The sequence below is a fragment of the Astyanax mexicanus genome, chromosome 15 (genome assembly GCF_023375975.1).
Source record: "Astyanax mexicanus isolate ESR-SI-001 chromosome 15, AstMex3_surface, whole genome shotgun sequence".
Classification (NCBI taxonomy): domain Eukaryota; kingdom Metazoa; phylum Chordata; class Actinopteri; order Characiformes; family Acestrorhamphidae; genus Astyanax; species Astyanax mexicanus.
Genome location: NC_064422.1, coordinates 33,506,006 through 33,528,513, shown reverse-complemented (window position 1 = coordinate 33,528,513; position 22,508 = coordinate 33,506,006). Strand labels below are relative to the sequence as shown.

General features: G+C 38.7%; 1 protein-coding gene across 18 annotated transcripts in view; it reads left to right on the top strand.

Annotated features, from left to right (window-relative positions):
• The window catches only part of camk2g1 (calcium/calmodulin-dependent protein kinase (CaM kinase) II gamma 1), a 99,723-nt gene that overhangs the window by 16,268 nt on the left and 60,947 nt on the right, over nt 1-22,508 (top strand). For 17 of the 18 annotated variants that reach the window (XM_022669023.2, XM_022669026.2, XM_022669022.2 and 14 more), the window contains 2 exons: nt 1,072-1,240; nt 3,353-3,447. In XM_022669023.2, coding sequence (XP_022524744.1) covers nt 1,176-1,240; nt 3,353-3,447 — 160 coding nt within the window. In that variant the 5' untranslated portion in view covers nt 1,072-1,175. Of the gene's footprint in view, nt 1-1,027; nt 1,241-3,352; nt 3,448-22,508 lie in introns of those variants that run through there. The other variant, XM_015608343.3, reaches the window with a different exon arrangement.

Below are 22,508 nucleotides of genomic sequence, written 5' to 3'. Positions count from 1 at the left end.
TCTTGTTAATTTTACATAAAATGGCACAGTAGTACAAAACAATAAAAGGTATAAAATTTATGAAACAGTGAGTGCAGGCACAGCTAAATTATTAATTATAGATGGTACTGTCAAATTTAGATACATATATCTCACATCAAACAAAGCTGAACTGCTTTAATTTTTGTCCCAGGAGTGGCATAATGTTATCCAAAAGTAGTGTGCAGACTGGTGGAGAACATGCCAAGATGCATGAAAACTGTGATGAAAAACCAGGGTTATTCCAACAAATATTAATTTCTGAAATATTAAAACTTTATAAATATGAACTTGCTTTCTTTGAAGTCTGAAAGCTCTGCATCTTTTTTGTTATTTCAGACATTTCTCATTTTCTGCAAATAAATGCTCTAAATGACAATATTTTGATTTGGAATTTGGGAGAAATTTCTGTAGTTTATAGAATAAAACAACAATGTTAATTTTATTCAAACATAGTACAAACATTAACTATGAATAGCAAAATCAGAGAAACTGATTCAGAAACTGAAGTGGTATCTTATTTATTTTTTTAGTCTGAAAGCTCTGCATCTTTTTTGTTATTTCAGACATTTCTCATTTTCTGCAAATAAATGCTCTAATTGACAATATTTTGATTTGGAATTTGGGAGAAATTTCTGTAGTTTATAGAATAAAACAACAATGTTAATTTTACTCAAACATAGTACAAACATTAACTTTGAATAGCAAAATCAGAGAAGCTGATTCAGAAACTGAAGTGGTATCTTATTTTTTTATTATTATTTTAATCATTTGAACAACTTTTTATTTTTATTTTTTTTGCAGTCTTAGTATAGCTGTGTGTACTCTCTTTGTTTATTAATTTTATTTTATGTATTATTTTTTTATTTATGTGTTATTTCTGTTTTAGAGAGAAGCTGAAGTTTGCGTGTAATCATGACTGTGCTGGGTTGCGTCAAATCTCGCGGTAGTTTACGTTATTTTCCCTCCTCCTCCTCCCGCCTCCTCCCTCCTCCCCTTTTCTCTTTCCGTCTCTCCCTCCTCCCTCTCACTCTCTCTCTTTCTCTCTCTCAGCCTTTCTCTCTGGAACACATGAAATTCGGAGGCTCTCCTCCCCGAACACGAGCACAGCAGTCATCGCAGCAGCGGTTGGAGAAACCCCCTCCCCACACAGCAACATGGCCACAATCGTAACCTCGACCAGGTTTACGGATGAGTACCAGCTTTACGAAGAGCTCGGGAAGTAAGTAGCTCCGGCACTTCGGCGCCTTCCGCACAACTTCACTGCCTTTCCCTTTAATCCCATTGTCTGTAGTTGGACGCTGACACGCGCTGACCGATTCCCGAGCTGCTGGCGGGGCTCTGCGGAGCGGACCCGGGGATGTATGGGCTCGGCGGCGGGGTTCGCTGGCGGAGCCGGCGCGGTGAAACAGTTGGGCTTGTGTTGGTTGTTGGGTGTTAGAGTGTTTACGCCGTTCAGCTGAAACTGAAGCAGAGAAAGCGCTTTGTCACACGGGAAACTTGTTTTTGCTGCTGCTGCTACTTTTCGGATGCGCTTTCTGTCACTTTGCCTAATTAACCTAACAACTCTGTACTGTGGTGTTGGTGGTGCGGAACCTCGGTGCTGTTTCCTTCTTAGTGGTGTAGTTAGCTAGTGTAGACGCTTTATTCAGCAGCAATTCTAGCTGTAATAGCGATATTAGTAATATCAATGGCTGTTAGTAATAGAAAGCTCTTAACTAGCTAGTTAGCTCTGTAGGTAGGTTAGCTAGGTTGGTAGGTAGGTTGCTTAGCTCAGCACAGCTGTGCACAGTATGCTAGTCACGGTTAGCTTGTTAAGTAGCTAGAGCTGGGCGATATGGCTGAAAACCCATATCTCGATATGCTCAAAAGAAATGACGATAACGTTATACGATACGACATTCTGAAAATGTTAAGATATCAGTAATTATTTCCAACACAGAAAAAAACACATGCTCACATACTGTATATTTAAATGACATTGCCATGTAATGTAAGGGAGTTTTTGGCATCTCTGTGGTGCTGCTTATAAGAGGCGTGGACCTGTTTTTCTCTGTATAGCTGCTTTGTGACAACTTTTGTTGTGATAAGCGCTATTACATGAATTACATTGAATTGAATAGTTCCCCCTTATGTATATTGTGATTAAAGTATATTGTGATATTGTGAAAATTAAAGAAAATAACTGATCCAACATGTCATCCAAAAGCACTACATGAATTAAATTGAATTAAATGCCCTCCCCATCTATATTGTGATTAATATATATTGTGATATTGTGAAAATTAAAAAAAATAAATGATCCAATATGTCATGATCTTAATGATGCACTCCAACATTGACGTTGAATAAATGATAATGGGCAGCACTATAAGGCACCTAATAGCTTTATATAGTTGAATTTAATTTGTTAATATTCCCCTGTGTGACAAAAGTCTAATTAAATTGGGAAAATTAGTACAAATGAAATAATTGCACAGTCAGTTACAAATTCAGCTGTGAAAGTTATATAATAGAAATGCAACTACATAACAAATGCACATGATTGTTATGATCTATATTCTTAGTATTTGTATGTGGATGGAAACTAGTTTAGTTGGCTAATATCTGTACATAAAACATACATGCTGCAATGCTTGTTTTGTTGCAATATTTGTCCTAATAGTAGGGCTGGGTGATGTGACTGAAAAGCTTGTATCACAATATGCGAAAAATGTATAAGAAAATATATTTATATTGCAATAGAAAGTACAGAAATTCACCCTCATTTCTACAGGTGTCAGTGCTTCAACATAATGTTAATGTCATCCATGTGTAAGAACTCTGTGAAGGAAGTTGTAGCATGATGTGTACAATTTAATTTGCCTTGCATCACACTGCACATCCTGCACAGTGACTATTGCAAAAACACACATTACAATGATGCTGAAACGATATATTGTTGTTTCTTGTTGAAAGGTGGGATTAAAGAATCTATGTAATTAACACTAATGTGGCTGACTTCTTCCATAGTTTTCATTAAATATAAATTTAATTGTGTTCAAACAACAGATATAGTTGTGAAATTTATATTTTGACCATTTATTAATGATCAGAATATAAAATAACCTTCTTGTGCATTTGATTCTCATCTACTCGATTCACTGACTCTTTACACCATGTATTGCATGCATTTATAATGGGTCCTTCACGTCAGAGGTAACTGACAGCTTCTCTCTGTTCACACTTGTCAGTGGCAATGCATCCTTATCTTGTTTTTTTCCCCCTAGGGAAATTGGGCCTACACTGTTTATGACCCTCAGCACCATGTCTTGTTTCTTGTGTCTTTGCGCAGGGGTGCCTTCTCCGTGGTGCGCAGATGCGTGAAGAAGTCCACAGGCCAGGAATATGCTGCTAAAATTATCAACACAAAGAAACTATCAGCGAGAGGTAAGGCAGTGCTGTGGCACGTTTGCGGCCTGTTTGGATAGACTCCAGAGACATCGCCTGCTCAGAATGCTTGCACAAAAGAGGCAAACCAGCTCCGCATTTTATTACTATGTACATTGGGGGAGGATGAGGCAGAAGATCTGGTGTGTTTGCTATCTCTTGGGATTACATGTCGTTAACAGAGGAGAGTGCTCTTATGAGCAGGGCAGCTGACTACTCTCCTCTGTGCAACTCCTGGTGTTGCAGGCTTCACAGCTGTGCCCTGGCATGTGTTTTACAGGGGTACTCTGGTGAAAAATCCATTCTGGCCATTTTCCAGTCTTACAGTGGTAGTATATACAGCAACCCATGTATTTGAATGAATTAATTCAGTTATGTTAAGGCCTATTCCTAAACTAAAGTGAGTTGTTTGTAGTTTTGTATTTTAGGCCTGCATTGCATGTCTGAATGTGGTGATCAGCAGATGAGGGTTCTTTTCACATTAAAAACAAGAACTTGAGGAGGATGACCAGCTCATTTTACTTAAATTGTGAAGCATGTATGGCTGTTATAATAATAATTGATGTATGCTTAATTTTCTTTCATTTTCTGGAACTGTTGCATGTTGCATTTAATACTGCTAATTTTACTTTTGAAGATTTGTTTGAAGTATAGTAAGCAGACATCAAGATCTCTAGCAGGCCTTAATTGGTCTGTCTGCCTACATTGTGGGCACATTGTTAAGCCTTCAGAGATATAGGGAGCTTTGGAGTTTAAAGCCAGTGACTGTAGAAGAGCAGGGATTGTGCAACTTCTCTCAAAAGTGAAGTAACCACAGGTATAGCATAGCATCTCTGTTGACTAGTTATATGATGTGTTGCTCTGCCCTTTCCCATATGCTTTAAAGACAAAACTACCCTTTTCCAGCCCATCTAATTTTTCTCATCTGAATTTTTCTCATTTGCATCTTTAAAAATATATTTTGCTTCTGCACTGCATTTTCAATGCAGGTGATCTGAACTACACTTTGTCTGGGAGGATTGGGCAAGTCTACCACATGCGTAGATGGATCTGGCTCCGCCTCCCCCGGTTTCTTAGTTTGCAGACTCTGGTTGCAAATTTGGCTGTGTGACAAACAATGTTGGTTTAATTTCTATGGAATGGAAGGGAATGGAACAGCGACCATGTTTTCTACAGTTATTGGTTAAAGCTCTTGGGAGGCCTCTTTATTATCATTTATTATTATTTAATACAAGGTTTACATACTAATTAAAACCAAGCCCATCAAGTACTTATGGTTTTCATCCACTGCTAAGTAAGTGATCAAAGTACTGTTGAAGTAAATCATACTTAACCATCCAATTATTTTTAATGAAATATGAAAGCCTTATGCTGTCAAATGAGACCTAATTGCTCCTGCCTCAGCGTTTTAGGCTGTGTCCATTAGTCATTATGTCAGTGTGTAAGAAAGGGCTGGTTTCTTAAATACACACACTTTCACGCTTCCTTATTGTGTGGGATTTTTCATTCCATTAATGGGACAAGTTCTTCTACGTACAGAGTATAAGGGCCTCATTTGGGACCCGGCCTCTGTCTTTGAGGAGATGCTTTTCTTCAGCAGCCGGCCCAATTAAGGCCTGCTAGAATGGACCGTGCTGCAGCCGTCCTGTTAGCTGAGCAAGAGGGCATGACCGAAAACCCTGACCAGTCATATGGGAGAACTGCATGGCTGCCCTGGACCATTCAGCACCTATCTGCTTGGTTTAACCCCCAATTCGATCCATCCAGTGCCTGTCCGAAATGGTTTGGCCAGCTGAAATGCTTTTTCCTGCTGCAGACACTCTTTCCCTGATTTCTGTTCATTTAGTGCTTATATAGAGAGTAAGTAGATCAATGCTGTGAATACCCCCACCTCAAACAGTGATTTGTGGCTTAACCCCCCCATCCCCCTTCCTCTCCTTTTTTTTGTCAGTCTTCACAGACGTTGAAAGGTTGAGCTGAAAAGCGCCTCAGATGTGGTGTGTAACTATAATGGCCCAGTGATTGGAGGCTTTGACCCAGAGCTTGTTGCAGTAGCTAGGCAACCATTTTCCTGTTGCTGTTTCTGATTGGCTGGTGCAGATGAGGAGGATGAAACTAGTTGAGCTGGTGGAAGATAGCTGGAGACTAGTGGAAACGGGGGGAAAAAAAGACAAGACTAACAAAGGAAATTAACTAATGAACGAATGCACAAATGAATGAACAAATAAACGAGACGAGACTCTCTAGAAGAAGTCTCCCTAATCCCCCCCAAACCCCCATCCCCCCCCCCCCCCCCCCCCCCGTGCCGGATGCCCTGATATGCACCGTGGGGCTGAACAGGAGCCACACGTGAGCTGGGTATGGGCTTAGTGTTGCCCTGCCCTATGCTTTATGCCTACCACAACGAATTGACCCACACTCTGAAGCGAAATGAACAGGGATGTGCTGGAGCTTCGTCTGTAATAAACGGGAAAGCCATATGATGTTTACGGAGGTGAATTTCCATTGGATTACAGCTCTGCTCTCATTGTTTGCTGGCCAGGGTGTGGGGATGGCTTCCTGTGTCTTTATTGTTATATTCACTCATAATAGAGCCGGCTGTGTGTGCAGCCCCTTCCACCCAGTTCATTATCTTTGCTGGCACAGGGGCGGGGGACAGTTAGCTATAGTTGGGAACCAGAGGGTCTGTCAGGTACAGGGTCCCCTACAGTGGCTTAAATGCTCTCTATATTATGTGTTCAGGCTCTATGAACACTTCTGAGATGGTGTAATAGTGTATTAATGGCAGATTGACTCGCATTTAATGGTTGTTTCCTCGGGCTTAACTTGCATAAAAACAATAAAAAAAATCTTGCATTGACTCAACCCCCAAACTCTACACTTTCTTCATTACAATGCAACCAATGCTAGTAATTATGTGTCTAAGTTCAGCTTGTTTCTTTAGTTCAATTGTCTGTGAAGGATCGTTTGTGTGTTGTTCTCTCATCTATGTATCCATCTCGTCCTCTCTTCATTTGCTTGGGGGATTGTTTTGTATTGAGGTTAATCCACTTATTTAATTGTATCTGGCTAAGACCCTGGGGGATCCCTTGTTTTGCACTTGTTTCTTCACCCATGCATGTTTTATCCTCCAAGACAAGTAAATTATTTAGATAGAACTTTATGTCCTTGTATATCGGTGATTGCATAAGACAGAAGTGGGTTAAAAGAGTCGTCAGGTTCAGTGTACTGTGAGTAGTGTATTACTGAGATGTTTCAAGCCCCGTAGTAGCATTGAGCTTGAGGTGCTTGAAGCAGCTAGTTGTAATGCGTTGGTCAGGGTTTCCTAGCAGTCAAGATAATTTTTTGCTTGGTTACTGTTCTCATTTCCCGTTATACATCTACTGTAGACAGATTATATTTGTCCAGTAGCATTTATTTTATTTTAATCCTGGATATATGGGGATATTTGAAGTGCATTATTAGTATCATGACATTCTGTATCATTGACTTTTGTTACAAATTTGATAGAATTCTTATTTTCTAATATCTCAGTTAGGAGTGTGCAATATGTATGCAATAATAAAATGTTATATTCATTTTGTTGCAGTAGTTTTTAATTCAGTGTTTTGTCATATCGCCAAGAGTATCGTTATCGTGAAAATACCATGAAATATTGTGTTATTATTTTAGGGCCCACCCCTAATGTAGTGGCAGTATAATGGTATTATAATACAGCTATTCCTTTTAAAGAGAATTTATTTTTTTATTTCCAAGGATTTAAAAAATGAAATGTTAATGTTTTTAAATTTTATTTTTTATTTTTTTATTTGAATTTTATGGTAATGGAATCTTCTCCCAAAATACATGTAAAATGGGCAGCAAAAATGCATCACGTCCACATATTGTAAAATATGTCAATATTGTCTATATAGTATTAATAGATAAATCTATCCATACAGTTGTATTTTTACATGCTATATAGAATAATGTAGTAGCCATGTATGGAAATGCACACTAAATTTTCCTGTATTTAAAGATCTGGTAGTCAGACCATTAGTTTAGTGTTCATTATGTGTTTGACAGAGAAATATATTTAGCTTATTCAAAAATAAATCTTTTTATAGTTCCTTTAGAAAATATACAGGACAAACTGTTTAAAAATACATTCAGTTTATACTGTTGACTTAGTACTTTAGTATCTACTCACATCTCTTCTGAAAATTTGAACGCACGTCACTTGATAAAGATGTCAGAAACATCTGCTTAACCCACTATGTTTTCTGGCTTTACTCCTCACAATATCTCCAGCTTTTCTACACATCCTCCACCATCAAGCCTAATCGAAGGGTTATGACCTGGTATTACAAATCGCCATTAACATGATGGAGAGAGTTCCCTTGAGGTTAGTGGTCAGGCTGAATGAAGAAGGGGTTCATGTTAAAAAAATATCTCACTCTGGCGTAGAGCTGGGCAATAAGGCGATATTTATTGTATTGTAATGAATTTATATATTGTGATAAATGATACACACCTCTTAGTATATTGTTTATTTAACCTGTGCTTTTAAAAAAAAACACCACTGACCACCTGCACATTTTATTACAGAGCATGTACCTAGTCCTGTTAATTAGATGAAGTCTAAGTGTAGTATTTTAAAGTTTTTTTAGGAAACATTGTGTATACACATTGTGCATAATGGATATTTTTTAAATGCAATACAATATTTTTTTACCATATAACCCAGCCTGATCCTGGATGAGTCTTTTCGTTTTTCTTGCTGTAGAACAAAGCATGGCCAACATCATGTAAGGAGTTGGCCTGTCCTGAGTGAGTCAGCCTGCCCTACAGCATTCCCCACTGCATCCCAGCGATCTGACCAGAAGCATCCAAACCCATTTTGACATCGGGGCCCATTAAGATCACTGTCACTTATCCTGCATGCATCTCACCCTCACCCTGGCTGTACTCTTTCTCAGACTCCTTCATTAGGTTAGCCTTTTGCTGCAGCCTTGCTGCCTGCATTCGCTGTACACTGGGAGTGCTGCCATTTTCACTAGACTAAGCCAATTTATGTAATATGGAGGTAGGTTTTTGGAAGCTGAGGCAGACATTTTTTGTTAGCAAGAGACCCATTCAAATGACTAGATGTTATTTGTAGAATGCTATTATCTGGCAGGCTTGCAGATGTCTTTTTTTTTTTTTTGGTCCAACCTGGAGACCAGGGCCTTTTTGTGGATTACTGTTTTTGTTGGTTATCAGAGTATCTATCCAAAATGTTAAGATGTATATCATGGGAGAGTAATCTGGTATTTACTGTTGTGTACCTCTCCATCCCTCACACCAATCTTCAGAACCGCTGAATGTGGTCACTTGGATCTTATCACTTTACTACAAACTACAATCAAACTGTGCGCTTGATTGGGGGCTATTCAGATACCTTGACCCGTCACCCTCTCCAATTAGTACCCAGTTATATTTTTCGTAGTGTTCTCCAGACAGTCCCTGTCGGTGGACTCTTCTGGAACAGCTGGCTGCTTTTGTTCCCTCTCATTCTCGTTCGGTTGTTTCGTGTCAAGAGGAGAGGTGCTAATAAGGCCAGGCTACAGCCTGTCGTGTCGAACATGTCTTAGCAGCGGGAACTGGAAAAGCTTTATTCCAGTCTTTATCCATGACCATCCCTTTGAAACGAGAGCTACGCGTGTTTCCACCGTGCCTCTTCTCAACACTTTGTTCTACGTGACTCCATACTGTGCCTTTTTGTGGAACTCTATTGATTGCTTCTTTCCTCCCCGCCCTTCCTCCTCAGTCTCGCTCTCCTGCTCTCTCCTTCTCATTCTCACTGCAGGCCTCCTCTTACTCATTGCTTATCTTCTGATGTGATACCCTGATTAAAATCAAGATATTGTGAAATCATGTTGGCATTTTCCCACTGAAATTGGGTTTGCTCAATTTTCCGCCCACTGCGCTTATGAAAGCCAATTGGGGAGGGGTTGGGGGAGGTTGAAAATCGCTGGATGGGAGTCTTTAAGAGCTGGGCTTGAGCCAAAGGTTTGGAAGCCAGAACAATGTGATTACTCACCTGAGTGGGAGTGGGGAGGTGGGAATGGTCCTCTCTGGCAGCTGTTCCAAACAGCCTCCTGGAGTCTGAGAAAGAGAGATACAGAGAAAACACATGCGGAAAAAGAGAGAGAACATTGAAACCTGTGAGGGAAACAGAAGGATTAGCATAGGGGGGGAATATAAAATAGACTAAACCAAGCTGTTTTATTATTTTTTTTCTTTTTTCTTTTCTCTCTCTCCTAGTGTAGTGTAGAGTGGTGTGGTGTGTAGTGGGCTGTAATGGAGTGACTCAGGAAATGTAGTCTGTGGTTTTATCTGTTGAAATGTTGACCGGCATGCAAATCCTTTTAATCACCATCAGAAGAAGACGTAGGCAGCAATAAAATGGAAATGTAAGGTGTGGCTGCCTGTTTGCAGTTCATTACAGACGGCATAATATGAGGCCTTATTCAGTTTTAATGAAACGGGGTCAGGTCCAGGCTTAATCAATGATGTGTTGTGACCAGCAACTCTGAATCAGGGATACAGAAACTGTGGTCAGTGAACTAAAATAAGGCAGACACACATGCACTTTTCATGTTCTGCTGACAGTGTGCTTACAGGAAAAGTGAGTGGGGAATGGTTGAAAACGAAGGCTGAAATCTCATACTCTGTAAAAATGCTGACAATGGCCTTCCTCTCCCAGTCCGCATGGCTCTATCTGGGTAAAGCTGACAGTGGTTAGGAGGTTGGCTGGGTGTCATTGCGTCATTGACCGCTCTTATGACTGACTTAAGCTTAGCCCAATCCTCCAAGACTTACGCACACGGCCTGACATGCAGACTCAGACCGAGAGCTTTCAGACTGCCCACACGACATAGAGGTGCTAATTTGATTAGCATGCTAGCTTGCCATATGCTATCTCTTTTGAGAGGGAAGGAGAGTAAGCACAGTAGATAGCAGTGAGGCCTATATTATTAATTATTATTAATTTATTCAAGTCAGAGTAAGAAGGAATGTGGGTGGCTGTCATACAGACAGGCCTTTCTAAAGGGGATTTTATAGCTATTGCTAAAGGGTTTGTCATGGCTAATCCACACATGCATGACACGCCCTCCCTAACACCTTAACCTCTTCTGTATAAATATTGGCTCAGCTCTCTGTTGTGTTTATTTGACGTTGGCCTTTACGTGTGTGTGTGTGTGTGTGTGTTGTCTACAGGGCTGTATAAATCACCCCCGGGCCTTTACTAACACTTAGTAAACACTGTGACCCGTCTCTCAGTGCATGCTCAGCGCTGATGTTTATGAAATGTCAGCTAATACAGTCCTTTCTCCTAGCACAGCCATACAACATCTCTTCTGTTTCTCTTCAGACATTACTCTCACCTAGCACTGTCATGATTACTAGATTATATTTGATTATGTGTCAAATATACTTCTAAGTTTTTGGCAATGCTAAAAAGTCACTACTATATATATTGCTATGCAAGACCCAGTTTGTCCCATTCTATTGCATACTTTGATGTAGTGTAATGTTTTTACTAAATGTAGGTATAGTTTAGGGCTTTAGGGCTGGAGGGTATTACCAAAAAGGTGTCCTGGTATGTTTTTAGATTTTGGGCTCTCTTGTCCATCCATCAGCCTGTCCATCCATCCATCCATTCATTCATTCATAATGAAGTTTATATGTAGTTTATGATTTTTAAAACATTTTAATTTGTTTTCAGGTATAATAATCTTTATTTTTAAATCACTTGAGACATATTGACTTTAACTAACTATGAGACTACCAGAACCAACTGTTTGGACTATTGTTGAAGTAGGTCAGCCACATTATAGGTGGTGAATATTTATATGCAGTCCATCCATAGTGGGGCAATGTTCAGTGTTGAATAGTTTTTAGAGACTATATATATATTTTTGTTATGGTGGGATGTCTGTTATAATTAAAAATGTTTAACATTATACAAAATGAATACAGCACAAGTAATATTAGGTTAACTGTCCTGTAGCATGTGGCACAGTGACCAAGCACTTTTTGTAGTAATTAGCAAGCTTTCTGTGTGTTGGTCTCTTTTCTTGGCAGAATTAAATAACATTAACTGGGTTGATTTCCTGGCACGGACTTGACTTTTAAGTACAATCAACAAATTTTTTGATAGTGTTGAAGTCAGAACTTTGGGATGTCTACTGTAGTCAATCATGATCACCAACAAAAAGAAGGCCTTAATGCTGGCAAGTTAAAATACATTTTGGGACTTTTAGCTTTTAGAATGAATGTGATTATTTTTTTTTTTTTTTTGACAAATTGTAATAAAAATGTTTGTAAACTTATTTTCCACCAGACAAAGACAATTCTCAGAAGTCCAATATTGCTGTCTGTAGCAAACCTTTTGTAAATGCTAAAGTTTTTTTTATATTCCTCAATGGCATATATTTATATGCTATCATATATTAGCAGTTGGCTCTTAGCACCTTGCACTGTACTTACTTTAACTTAATAGCTCAGTCACACTGCACTTTTCATCCCACTCACCTTGTCTTACTGGTATTTGAATAATTCACAGGTCAAGTGCCTTTATGTAAATATGAAGATGTACTGTCTGTGTATCTCATGGATTATATATAAATAGGCTGTATATTTGGATCATAGCAAAAGAGCATGTATAGTGGTAAGTTAATGTGTATACACAGATAAACTTTAACAATAAAATCACTGACATGCAAGTGAAGTGAAAACATTGATTACCATCATCTACAGTAAATGTATCTTTATTTGTTAAGGGGTTTTGTTAATATTTGTTAATCTGCATATTGTTCAGCAAGTGATCAGTCAGCTCTTCAAGTTGATGTGTTGGTTAAAGTAAGAAAAATGCTATACGTAAGGATCAGGGCCTTTTTTTAAACAGTGGAATGGCGGGGGCTTGAAGGGTGTCTCCATTTTGCCGTCCTCAGTGTCTAACAAAAGTTCAGCAAAAAAGGATACCTGGTGAGCCACTGACAGGATCATAGACGTTAAAGCTCATTGATGCATTTTGTATGTCTAGTCTGCCGTGTCAGATCTCTGTTTGTAGTGTTGAAATATCCGTGACGTCTTTAATTTCAAATGAAGCAATAAAACTGTTGAAGTATACAAACAGTTTTATGAAATTTAGAATCTGTCCTTTTTATCATCTTTTCCATGTTTTAAAGCTGTCTGTTCTGCGTATAATGCTTGTTTGTATGTGACTAGTGGCAGCATGGCAGCCGTACTTATTTGCATAAAGTTGAACTGTATAAGATGCGTTGGCACAAAACAGCATGTGGACACGTACTCTTATAGTTCTTAAAAAAGGTCTGCTGCTAAAATCGTCAGAGGAGTCCATGCGTTGAACAGTGAGAGATCTGGTGTGGGAACACAAGTAGAACCTACTCACGTACATCATTAGGAAATGGTGCTAATGTTGTGGCTTTGTTTGAAATACTGCTACTGTGTTTGACTATGCTTCTACATTTTTACTCATCTTTACACAACTGTGTTAATGCAACATGTCAGTAGAAGTGGTTTGGTTTCATTTAGCACAAAGTGTAACAGCTTACGTTGATGTGAGAACTGTCCTGTTCTTATGTGGACTGTCTGTCAGGAGTCTTTTGTCCCCGTCTCCTCATTTTAACGAGTGTCTTTATCTGTCTTTTGTGATCTGTTGTTTTTTGGTACTAGTTTTTCTTCTGTCTGGCCTTTTAATCTTTGGAGCTCTTTTTTTTTGCTCTCTTTTTGTGTGTCTGAGTTGATCTGTTTCTGTGTAGTTGGCTGTGTTGTCATTCAGATGTGGTGAAGTGCTAAAGTGTGGGTGACAGTAGGGAAGGCTTACTGTACTGTTTGCAGACAGTACTGCTATCATTTCAGCAAGCAGAGTCATTAAAGCATCATGGTTCTGCAGGGTTGGACAGTATGGGTTAGGCCTGTCACTAGGCCTGTTAATAAAGTTACATGCTTTTAAAGCTGCAGTCCATAAGATTTTTTTCTCTTTATAATTGAAAGCAGTGGTGTTCTGGAGTGGAGAGAAGGCATGATATAATAAATGGTATCAGTGTGGTTATGCTATCATTCCTGCAAAGCCACATATATACATAAACAGTGAACTTTTAGTTGTTACCAACATTATGACATTGGAGTTAAACATTTAGGAATATTAAAATGTTAAAATAGCCTTAATTAATTAACCTAAATATAATAAAAAATATTTGTAAACCAAGTTGACATACCAGCTCTTTCATGATCTCTCCTTGCTAAGAAAAAATTTATGTTGGAAATGGGTTTGCAAAAAGGTCATGTCTATATATTCTATGAAAAGCTGATAATGTAATTATCATGAAAATGCCTAGTAGAGGTGTAAGAAGATATTGATATATCAGAGTTTAATGTTTAATGCGAGAGTAAAAAGTAGCAGGGTATACAGTGCGGGTAGGACGTACAGACCAAATGGAGCAGTATAGCAAAGTGCTACTGCAGCAGCGTGCCTTTCTGCTCAAACAGCAAACGTAAACAACCAACCCTGACTAACCTGCTAACTGAGCCATAACGCTATGGAGCAGGATCACTGCCGTCCACATCTCCTGGTGATTAACTTTACAACTCCTATATTAGTTTACACACTACAGATTTGAATACACGAGCCAGCTACCTAAATAACCATCTGAATACGTAGTACTTGCTTGAGTAACAGTCTTAACCTCTTAACGCGCCAAAATATCATAATTAATATCTGGATGTGTTTATGAATAATTATAGGTTCAATATAGACACCCAATATGCCAATTTAAATATTAAAATATCTGCTTTTCAGTTATCTAGCATATTTTGCTGTATTACCTTTCAGAAAATAAACACTTAGGGCAAAATATGCTTTTTTTTTATTCGAAATATTCATCATAAATTTCATATTTGCGTTTTTCGTACGTCCATATTTGATCCAATGTGGACATATTATACATCATTCAAACTGTCTAACTCTCAAGATTATGGAACCATTGTACTATGGGATGTACTGTTCCTGAATTAGAACCGACACAGCCAGGCCCCACCCAGCGCTCACCTCAGACTCCTGCCTTTAAAATCGCTTTACATATCAGTAGGTCCATCAAGTCAGTCGTCAGTAATCCTCATTTAGGTCCAAACAGTGCTTGACGAAACTTGAGCCAGAAGAATATATTTGTTTTAAAGCCGTATTAAAACCCTCTGCCTTCCATTACTGCGTTATAACGCACATGTGAATGAAATCTGTCGGTCCATCAGATGACGCGTTTAAGAGGGGGCTCTTAAAGGAACACTGCACATATATCTTGCAATAAAAAACAAAAATAGAAAATCTGAAAAGCGCCTTAAGATTTTTAAGTAGACAACAGGACCTCCTTGTCAATTATTATCTACTGCAGCCAAGCATCTTAACATATCTTTAAAAAAAGGCAGAAATTTTGGAGCAGCCAATCAGGTTATTATATCTTATTCAGGATGAGACAGTTGGTATCGGTATCAGTACTCTATATCGGCACACAATATATGAAATATACTGTATCATGATACATATCATATCACTAGGTTCTTGTTGATATACAGAAAACGTTTTTGCAGAGTTGTAGTGATTGCAGGATGATTGTAATGCGTTCAGCTGCTGCCCTGCTGCGCTCAGTTGGAATGTTTAGAATTAACACGCATACACACACTTGTCTGTTTGCAGGCCTGCCTACTTCCCTCATGCTTATTATTCTGTCCTGCAGTCTCACACACACACACACACACACACACACACACACACACACACACACACACACACACACACACACACACACACACACACACACACACACACACACACACACACACAGTCCAGCAGTCTTCTGTCTGAGGCTCCATCACAGTTCACCTCTCTGTAGAGCTCAGGAAACAGGCCAGTGTGAGCTTCTCTCAGTCTCTGTGGATTCCTTCAGCCTTAGCTACAGATTCCGCACAGCTACTGTCTGCACGCACACAAAAGCGGACGGACTGCTAGTGACCTGCTGCTTCGCTCTGTAGGACTCAGTATGACTGTGTTCAAAATTATCAAGTGTATGGTGCAATGATAATCCTTTGTGATTCAAATAGATGTATTGTTCCAGTTAAATCAAATTGGCTTTGGTGTCAGGTAGCTATGGTGCTCAGCAACAACCTAACTAATTGCTCAAGACCATTTACTTATCTTGCTAGTCCCAGATATGATTGATCATGATCTGAACATGTGTGAATTGAGCCTCAGTTACCTGGAATACTGTCTGTACTGTGATGTTTAGCCTGGTAGCTAATCTAAGCTAAGCCTGGCTAGCTTGGTGCAGGTCCAAGCACAGCATAACATTTTGCATTTCAATTTTCCGTCACTCCCACAGAAATCTCCTTTTTTTAGGCTGTACTGTGCTGTACTGTGTGGGTAAGCTAGGCAACCAGAGTGGGCTAACGTTGGAGTAGTGAGTGGGCTAAAAATTTAACACCACACAAAAGAAAAAAAGCAAATGATAACATAAGCTTTTTATCCTTCCAGTACCAGTTACTCTGCTTCATCATTTAGATTAGCTAATTTTTGTCATTCAAAATTTAATGTGTTCTTTGGTGAGCAGAATGTAATCAGCCTAGTTAAGCTAAATTTTTTTTTTTATAAAGATTCTCTGTGCACAGTGTTCACTTGGACCCCTTGGCACTTTGTGAACCTTCATTATCAAGATTATACTATGTCTGTATAAGGCTAAAGATGCATTTAAAACAGAGACAAATCCCATCCCTCAGATCACTTGGTGTGTGACAATGGATAACACCAATACCTTCCAGTGAGCTGCCACACCACCACCAAAGGAGACTGGGGTTCAGTTCCTGGTCTGGGTGACAATGCTGCGCTACACCAAAAATAGTCCTTGGGCAAGACTCTAAACGCTACAATAGCCCACCACTGTAATATTTATAACTTTGTTAGTTGCTCTAGATAAGTGAATCATCGAAATGCCATAAACATATATGCATCCTAAGTTAAGAGGCAAAAAGAGATGGCAAAAATCTGACAAAAATGTACAACCAGTCAGTAAACCATTCCAGGGGAAAAAAAAAAAAATAATATATATATATATATATATATATATATATATATATATATAACAACCACATTGTTGGTTTGGTTTCTGCTCTCTTTAATGCCTAAAGAGGAGGTAGAACATTTAGAATATGTAGTGACAGAATAAGTTAAGAATGCTGTTCACTGGGAGTATGCTGATATCTGCTAACAGAAAAATCTGCAGTAGTGTTTGTACAGTGGATGAGATGTCGGGTGAAAACTCTTGGCAGTTTCAGCTGTGCCTCTTCTAGATAGGTAGACAATGAGAGGTGTGTTTGTGTGTGTGTGTTTGGGGGGGATTCGTATGGAAGGGAGTTGTAGTTAAGTGTTTTGTGAGTATTTACTTCAGTATCAGAGCCGTTGAGCCCTGCTGGTGGTGACAGATGTGTGAAGGAGAACCTAGCCTCCTGAGGAAGTACTTAAGATCCACCAGCAGGGCACTGGGGTGAGCCAAGCTTCCTTTCCCCAGCAGTTTGTGTGTATATAAATGCTTTGTTCTTTATCTCTTCCATGTTACCTGTGTTTGAACACTTTGAACACACAATTTAATAACTTTATGTTGTTAAATGCCATAAGAAGAGATTAAAATTTGTTTGTCTTTTAGAATTGTGACTATACAGCTGGTCCTTGAATTTGTGCATAAATATCTTTTACCTATTTTAGGATTTAGTTACAAGATAATTGTCAGTGTGTGTGTATGTGTGTGTGTGTGTGTGTGTGTGTGTGTGTATGTATATACATATTTGTTTATTTATTTATTTATTTTTGTGTGTGTACTTTCACCATTTAAAATATATAAAAAAGAGGATGTCCATTATGGCACAACAGTTGGTGAGATTTCAGACACATGAAATTAGGTTTAATGTTCACACAGCAGGTAAAAGTGGCCAAATCTTCTACACTATATTTGACACTGGTGTGTCGTCTGTGTAGCTGTACAAACAGCAAAAAAATGCGTTTAATCTAATGTTTTCATTTCTGATTTGGGCAACTTCAATATATGGTATTGAAATTTGCTACAGATCCTTTTTGCAGCAATACAGCACTGTCTGAACGGCCAGATTGGAGTTCATGCAATTTTTACGTCAAAGAGAAGTGGGGGAAAAAGACAGCAGAAGGAGAAGGGAAACTGACAGTGAGAAGGGAGATATGTCAGATATAGGTCACATTTAAAAAAAGATGTGTGAACACCCTTAACTCAATATCTGATTTGGTCAGAAAATCAGATTTGGCCACTTTTTCCTGATGTGTGAACGTAGCCTTATTCACTCTCCGGTAGTCAGACTGAAATGCAGACCAGACTATGCAGGTTAGCTAGTGTTTTACAGGGGCTTTGTTGTCCGAAGTAATTTCTGTATTTAGATTTGTCTCTGTTTTAAATGTGTTTTGGGTGTGTGTTTACACTTGCAATTTTATGTGACTTGGCCTTATCCAGACATAACCCTTATATCAAAGACGCATAAAGTGACCAGGTCAATACGCAGTCTCAGAAACCTTCTGGCAGTGCAGAACTTCTCTTGCTGCAGTGTGGGAGAATCTTCAGCTGCCTGCAGCATTCTTTCTATGCTTTATTCCTTGAAAAAAGAAGACAACTCTTTGATGTAGTTTAGAAAGTAACAGTAGCACCTTCCTTGTGATGTGTAAGTAAATGCTGTGAATGTATACGATTAGAAACTCAGAATCAGAATTTAAGGGATGGTTCTTGGTGCACTGCCATCTGGTGGACCGTACGGTTCAAATCTTGCATGATTCTTTAATATAGCAATGTGTAATGTTTGTGATAAGCTAATTACTTTTTAACTATACTGACAGTTTGAATATTCAAGTGTTGCAGACCATTGTCTAGTTAGATAAGGGTTGAATGTAATAGCTACTACAAAAATAATAATTTTTTTTCCAGTCCAGTGTCTTTTTCCCATTATATTGCTGTAACACACCCAGTTAATCTCAGTTAGGGCACGTCAGTTAGTTCATTAGTAGAATCAAGCGTGTTAGAATTCTGCTGTGGTACTCCAGGACCAGGACTGAGAACCACTGCTAAAGTTGTTTTCCTTTAAACATTGATATTCATTGTAATGAATCTAGAAATTGTTAAGTGTGTACAAAGTTTAAATACTAGGAAAAAACAGTGACAGTTTTAGTACACTTCCAGAAAAGTTATGTACTGGGCTCATCTGTGAACAGAAACCAATACAATGCTAAGAAAATGAAGGTGGGTTGTTTGAAACATTAATGCAGCATGGAGAGAAAAGAGGGAAGAAAAAGGAGGAAGATAACCTATAAATGTCTATGCAGCCACAGTAGAAGCTTACTTAAACAGTGCTCATGTAATGTTCACTAAGAGTAATAGTGACTGTGATAGTGGGTTCCAGATGAAAGTGAAATTCTATGTCTGAATTTGCTGGTATTAAACATTTCTCAATCCACAGTATCCCGTGTACTTGAAATATCTCATAGGATATCAAGTTATGATCCTACATTTTATATTTAAGCTCCTCAAAGGTTTTTGGGCGTTTGGCTTGGCTGCACTAATTTTTCCCAGGGTAAGTAATATACTTGTGTGTTCGTTCACTCTTGAATCTTTGGCTCGTTTTACATCCAGCTTATAGAATGAAAAAATGAAAACTTCACTATCATGATAACAATAAATATGCAATTTGTGTTATAACCTTACAGGAGATGTGTGAATATCTTGTACATGGATTTTTTTCTGATTTGAATGAATTGAGGACGTTTTCAGCAAAGCAACATATTGTTTAGCATTAATCATCACGGATGCCTGTGATTTGTGGTGCTTTCTTGTTTCAAGGGATGCTGTGCGTTTGTGCTCTGCCACGGTCTCTCTGCAGCATTCATAATGAAGTTTTTTTTCCTGTCTCTCTCATGTTTATATTATGTAATCCTTCTGATTTAATTTTCCCTCTAAAACCATTAGTTCTGAATTCGTCAGTTCTCAGAGGAGGGGAGTGCACATTGCGTGCTCTGTAATAGCTCATTAAGCATGGAGTGTGGGTTTAGGGATGGGTTTTAAGCCCAGTCATGATCGATTCTGATCCTGTGTTTGCTTGTACCAGCAGCTGTTCTGGAGTTTCTGCGGAACATTACGTTTTCTGAAGTGCGGTTGACCCATATGCTCCAGAGCCACTGTGTTCTACGTCCTTGTCAGCCTAGATAGAACAGTAAGATTGAAAACATCTCGCGCTGATTTCCCCTCAGACGAACCAGCAGCTGCTCATCACGGCTGGTGGCGGAGACTGCTTATGAGGTAGAAAATGAGGGGCGACTCCCTGTGCGTGCACGTGTCCACGCGTGCGTGCGTGCGTGTGGGGGGTCACTCCCAGTAGGCCTCATCACCAAATATGTCTGTGTCCATGTCTGAGGGGACGCACACCTTCTCCCTTTGCTATTCTTAGACCCCCTTTCTCTCTCTGTTGGTTTCCGCAGTGGCTTCATTCCACTGTGGAAATGTCAGATGCCCCTTTGCAGCTGCACCAAACGCAGTGCTGCTGGACTGACCCCCAGTCGACACCTCTACACTCCCCCATGTTCTACAACTTCACACTGCTCTGAAATCAATACTCTTAGGCCACTCTCAGGGCCTTAATCTTATCCCATCCTCAGCACTTCGACACAGTAGGGGTGAACAGTATGGTAAAAATATTAATGCACAATATCTAACAACATTTTTACAATACACACTATTTATCTGTATCGTATGAACAAAAATGCATCAGTACCAACTATTTTCGGATATTATCTTAATATTTTATTCAAAATATTCTTTCATCCAATTAAACAGGACCATTTACACTCTCTGTAATGAAATATACATTTGGGTGGAAGTAAATGTGGAATTTGAATGGGCTTTTCAAAAACTGGCCTCTGTCACATTCTTTGGTAAATAAATATGTTCAGAACCCTAAAAAAAAAATTTGTGCCCTGTAAATAAAATATATTTAAATCCCTAAAGCTACGTAAGAACCACTTTTGTGCTGCTAATATAAAGAGCAAAAGGTTTAACATTTTTAAAGAACAATATTATGAAATGCGTTAAAATCTTAAAGTAATGTTTCTCTTTATTTTTAAGTGTTCTTTCAAAAGAACCAGTTTTGCTAGCCTTTATCTTTTAAAAGTGTAGCTTTAAAACCAAATTAAATCATTTTAATATTATTTTAGTTTATTATTTGAATTGCTATTACCCTGTCTTTAGCATGTTTATAATGCTTCACAGAAAGTAAAGGGCAGAAATCTGAAATGTATTTAGAGGGGGGCTGTGTACCTTCAGAGAGAGCTGTACCTCCTGTCTCACTGCTTTCTTGTTCCTGTGGGGATAGACAAACTCCTCTTAAGAGGCTTAGCGATGAATGAGTCAGCATTCATCAAATCACATGAACAAGCGTGAGCAGAACAACACACATGTGACGTAGAAAGCTGGGATGTGAAATCACTGGATGTGAGCTCTTCCTCTCTGGCTCCCTCTTTCAGCAGATCTCACAGCCATGAATTCACTGCTGTAGGACAGCTGGATGGATGGCCAAATTGAAATGTTGCATATTGGTTTGGCAGTCTGGACTGGCATGCATTTACCACACTTGAGGTCTAACCCTAACCCTATTAGAACTGGCCCAATCACTTAGCAGATTTATTGTACTTGTCAGTGCAAGATATGTGGTGAAGTTAATCATATGCGGGATGCATAATGAGTTTTGTGAGAGAGCATTCAGATACAGGAGGGCTTACAGAACGATAACAGTGTTTACAGCTGAAAATATCAGAGAAAAATGAAGTACCACATAATACTTGAGCATGTTCTTTGTTCTTGTAAATGCAGTCTACACAATGCAGTTCAGTGAGGAGAAAGACTAAGACACAACTTATGCTAATAAAATAGTCAGCGGTTGTTTTGACAATATGATGAAGGTAGTTCTTGATAATCATGTTGATGGGCTCACCTCCATTATCATGATCACCTACAGTATCATGATGAGCAAAAATAATTGAGGTCATGTTAACATATTGTGTAATTCAATGTAAATATTGTGACAGATCCAAATAAGTAATTATTCTTATGTATTGGCATTAGAACCTGGCTGCTCATATCATATTCCATTCCAACAAACTCCATTTACACCTTGTCACTTATCCAGTTTATATCTAGAAAAGACTAAGTCTCAAAAAATTACCCAAGACACATTTAAAACAAGTGACTTGACAATGTGGACTGACAGGCAATTAAGGCACATGTTGTTATAGTAGTGTAATAACACATTCAACAACTAAAACTCCTCCCAGTACATCTGAAATAACTGCTACGCAACAACAGATTCGTATATTCTGTCCCACCCAACAATTAAACTTCAGTCTGACTAACCTGAGATGCATCTGTTTGCCAAATGTACAGATCAGGTTTAAACAGGGTATTAGTTCAGTGGGTAGGATGTGTTCCATATAGAATATAAAGAAAAACATGATAAAAATAATTTGTTCAATCTTATTGATTATCACCATGAAAACCTCATCAGTTATCATATCTAATAATGTGTCATTTACTTATAAAAGCCACACCTGACACTGTTGAGAGAACCCTGTGACAGGATGTCTATCTCAATGAAGGGAGGGCCAGTTCTCCAGGACCCATACAGAGTGATTAAAGCCCATTCAAACAGTGATCCATGAAAGCATGTCAACATTTTAGTGGCACCACTTTTTTTCTAGTTTTTATGAATTCTGTTTGATGACATGACCTCCTTTACAGCAGTTAATTTGACTGTCCTGGTCATTAACAACCCTTTTTTTGTTTTGTGGCCTAATTTACATAAGTATTATATTTAAGCTTACCAATTGATCTTGTTAAGTACCTTTTTTGTCATAAAATGCTTGTTCAGCATTTTACCGTCTTTTATCTAAGAAAGCATTTTACCGTCTC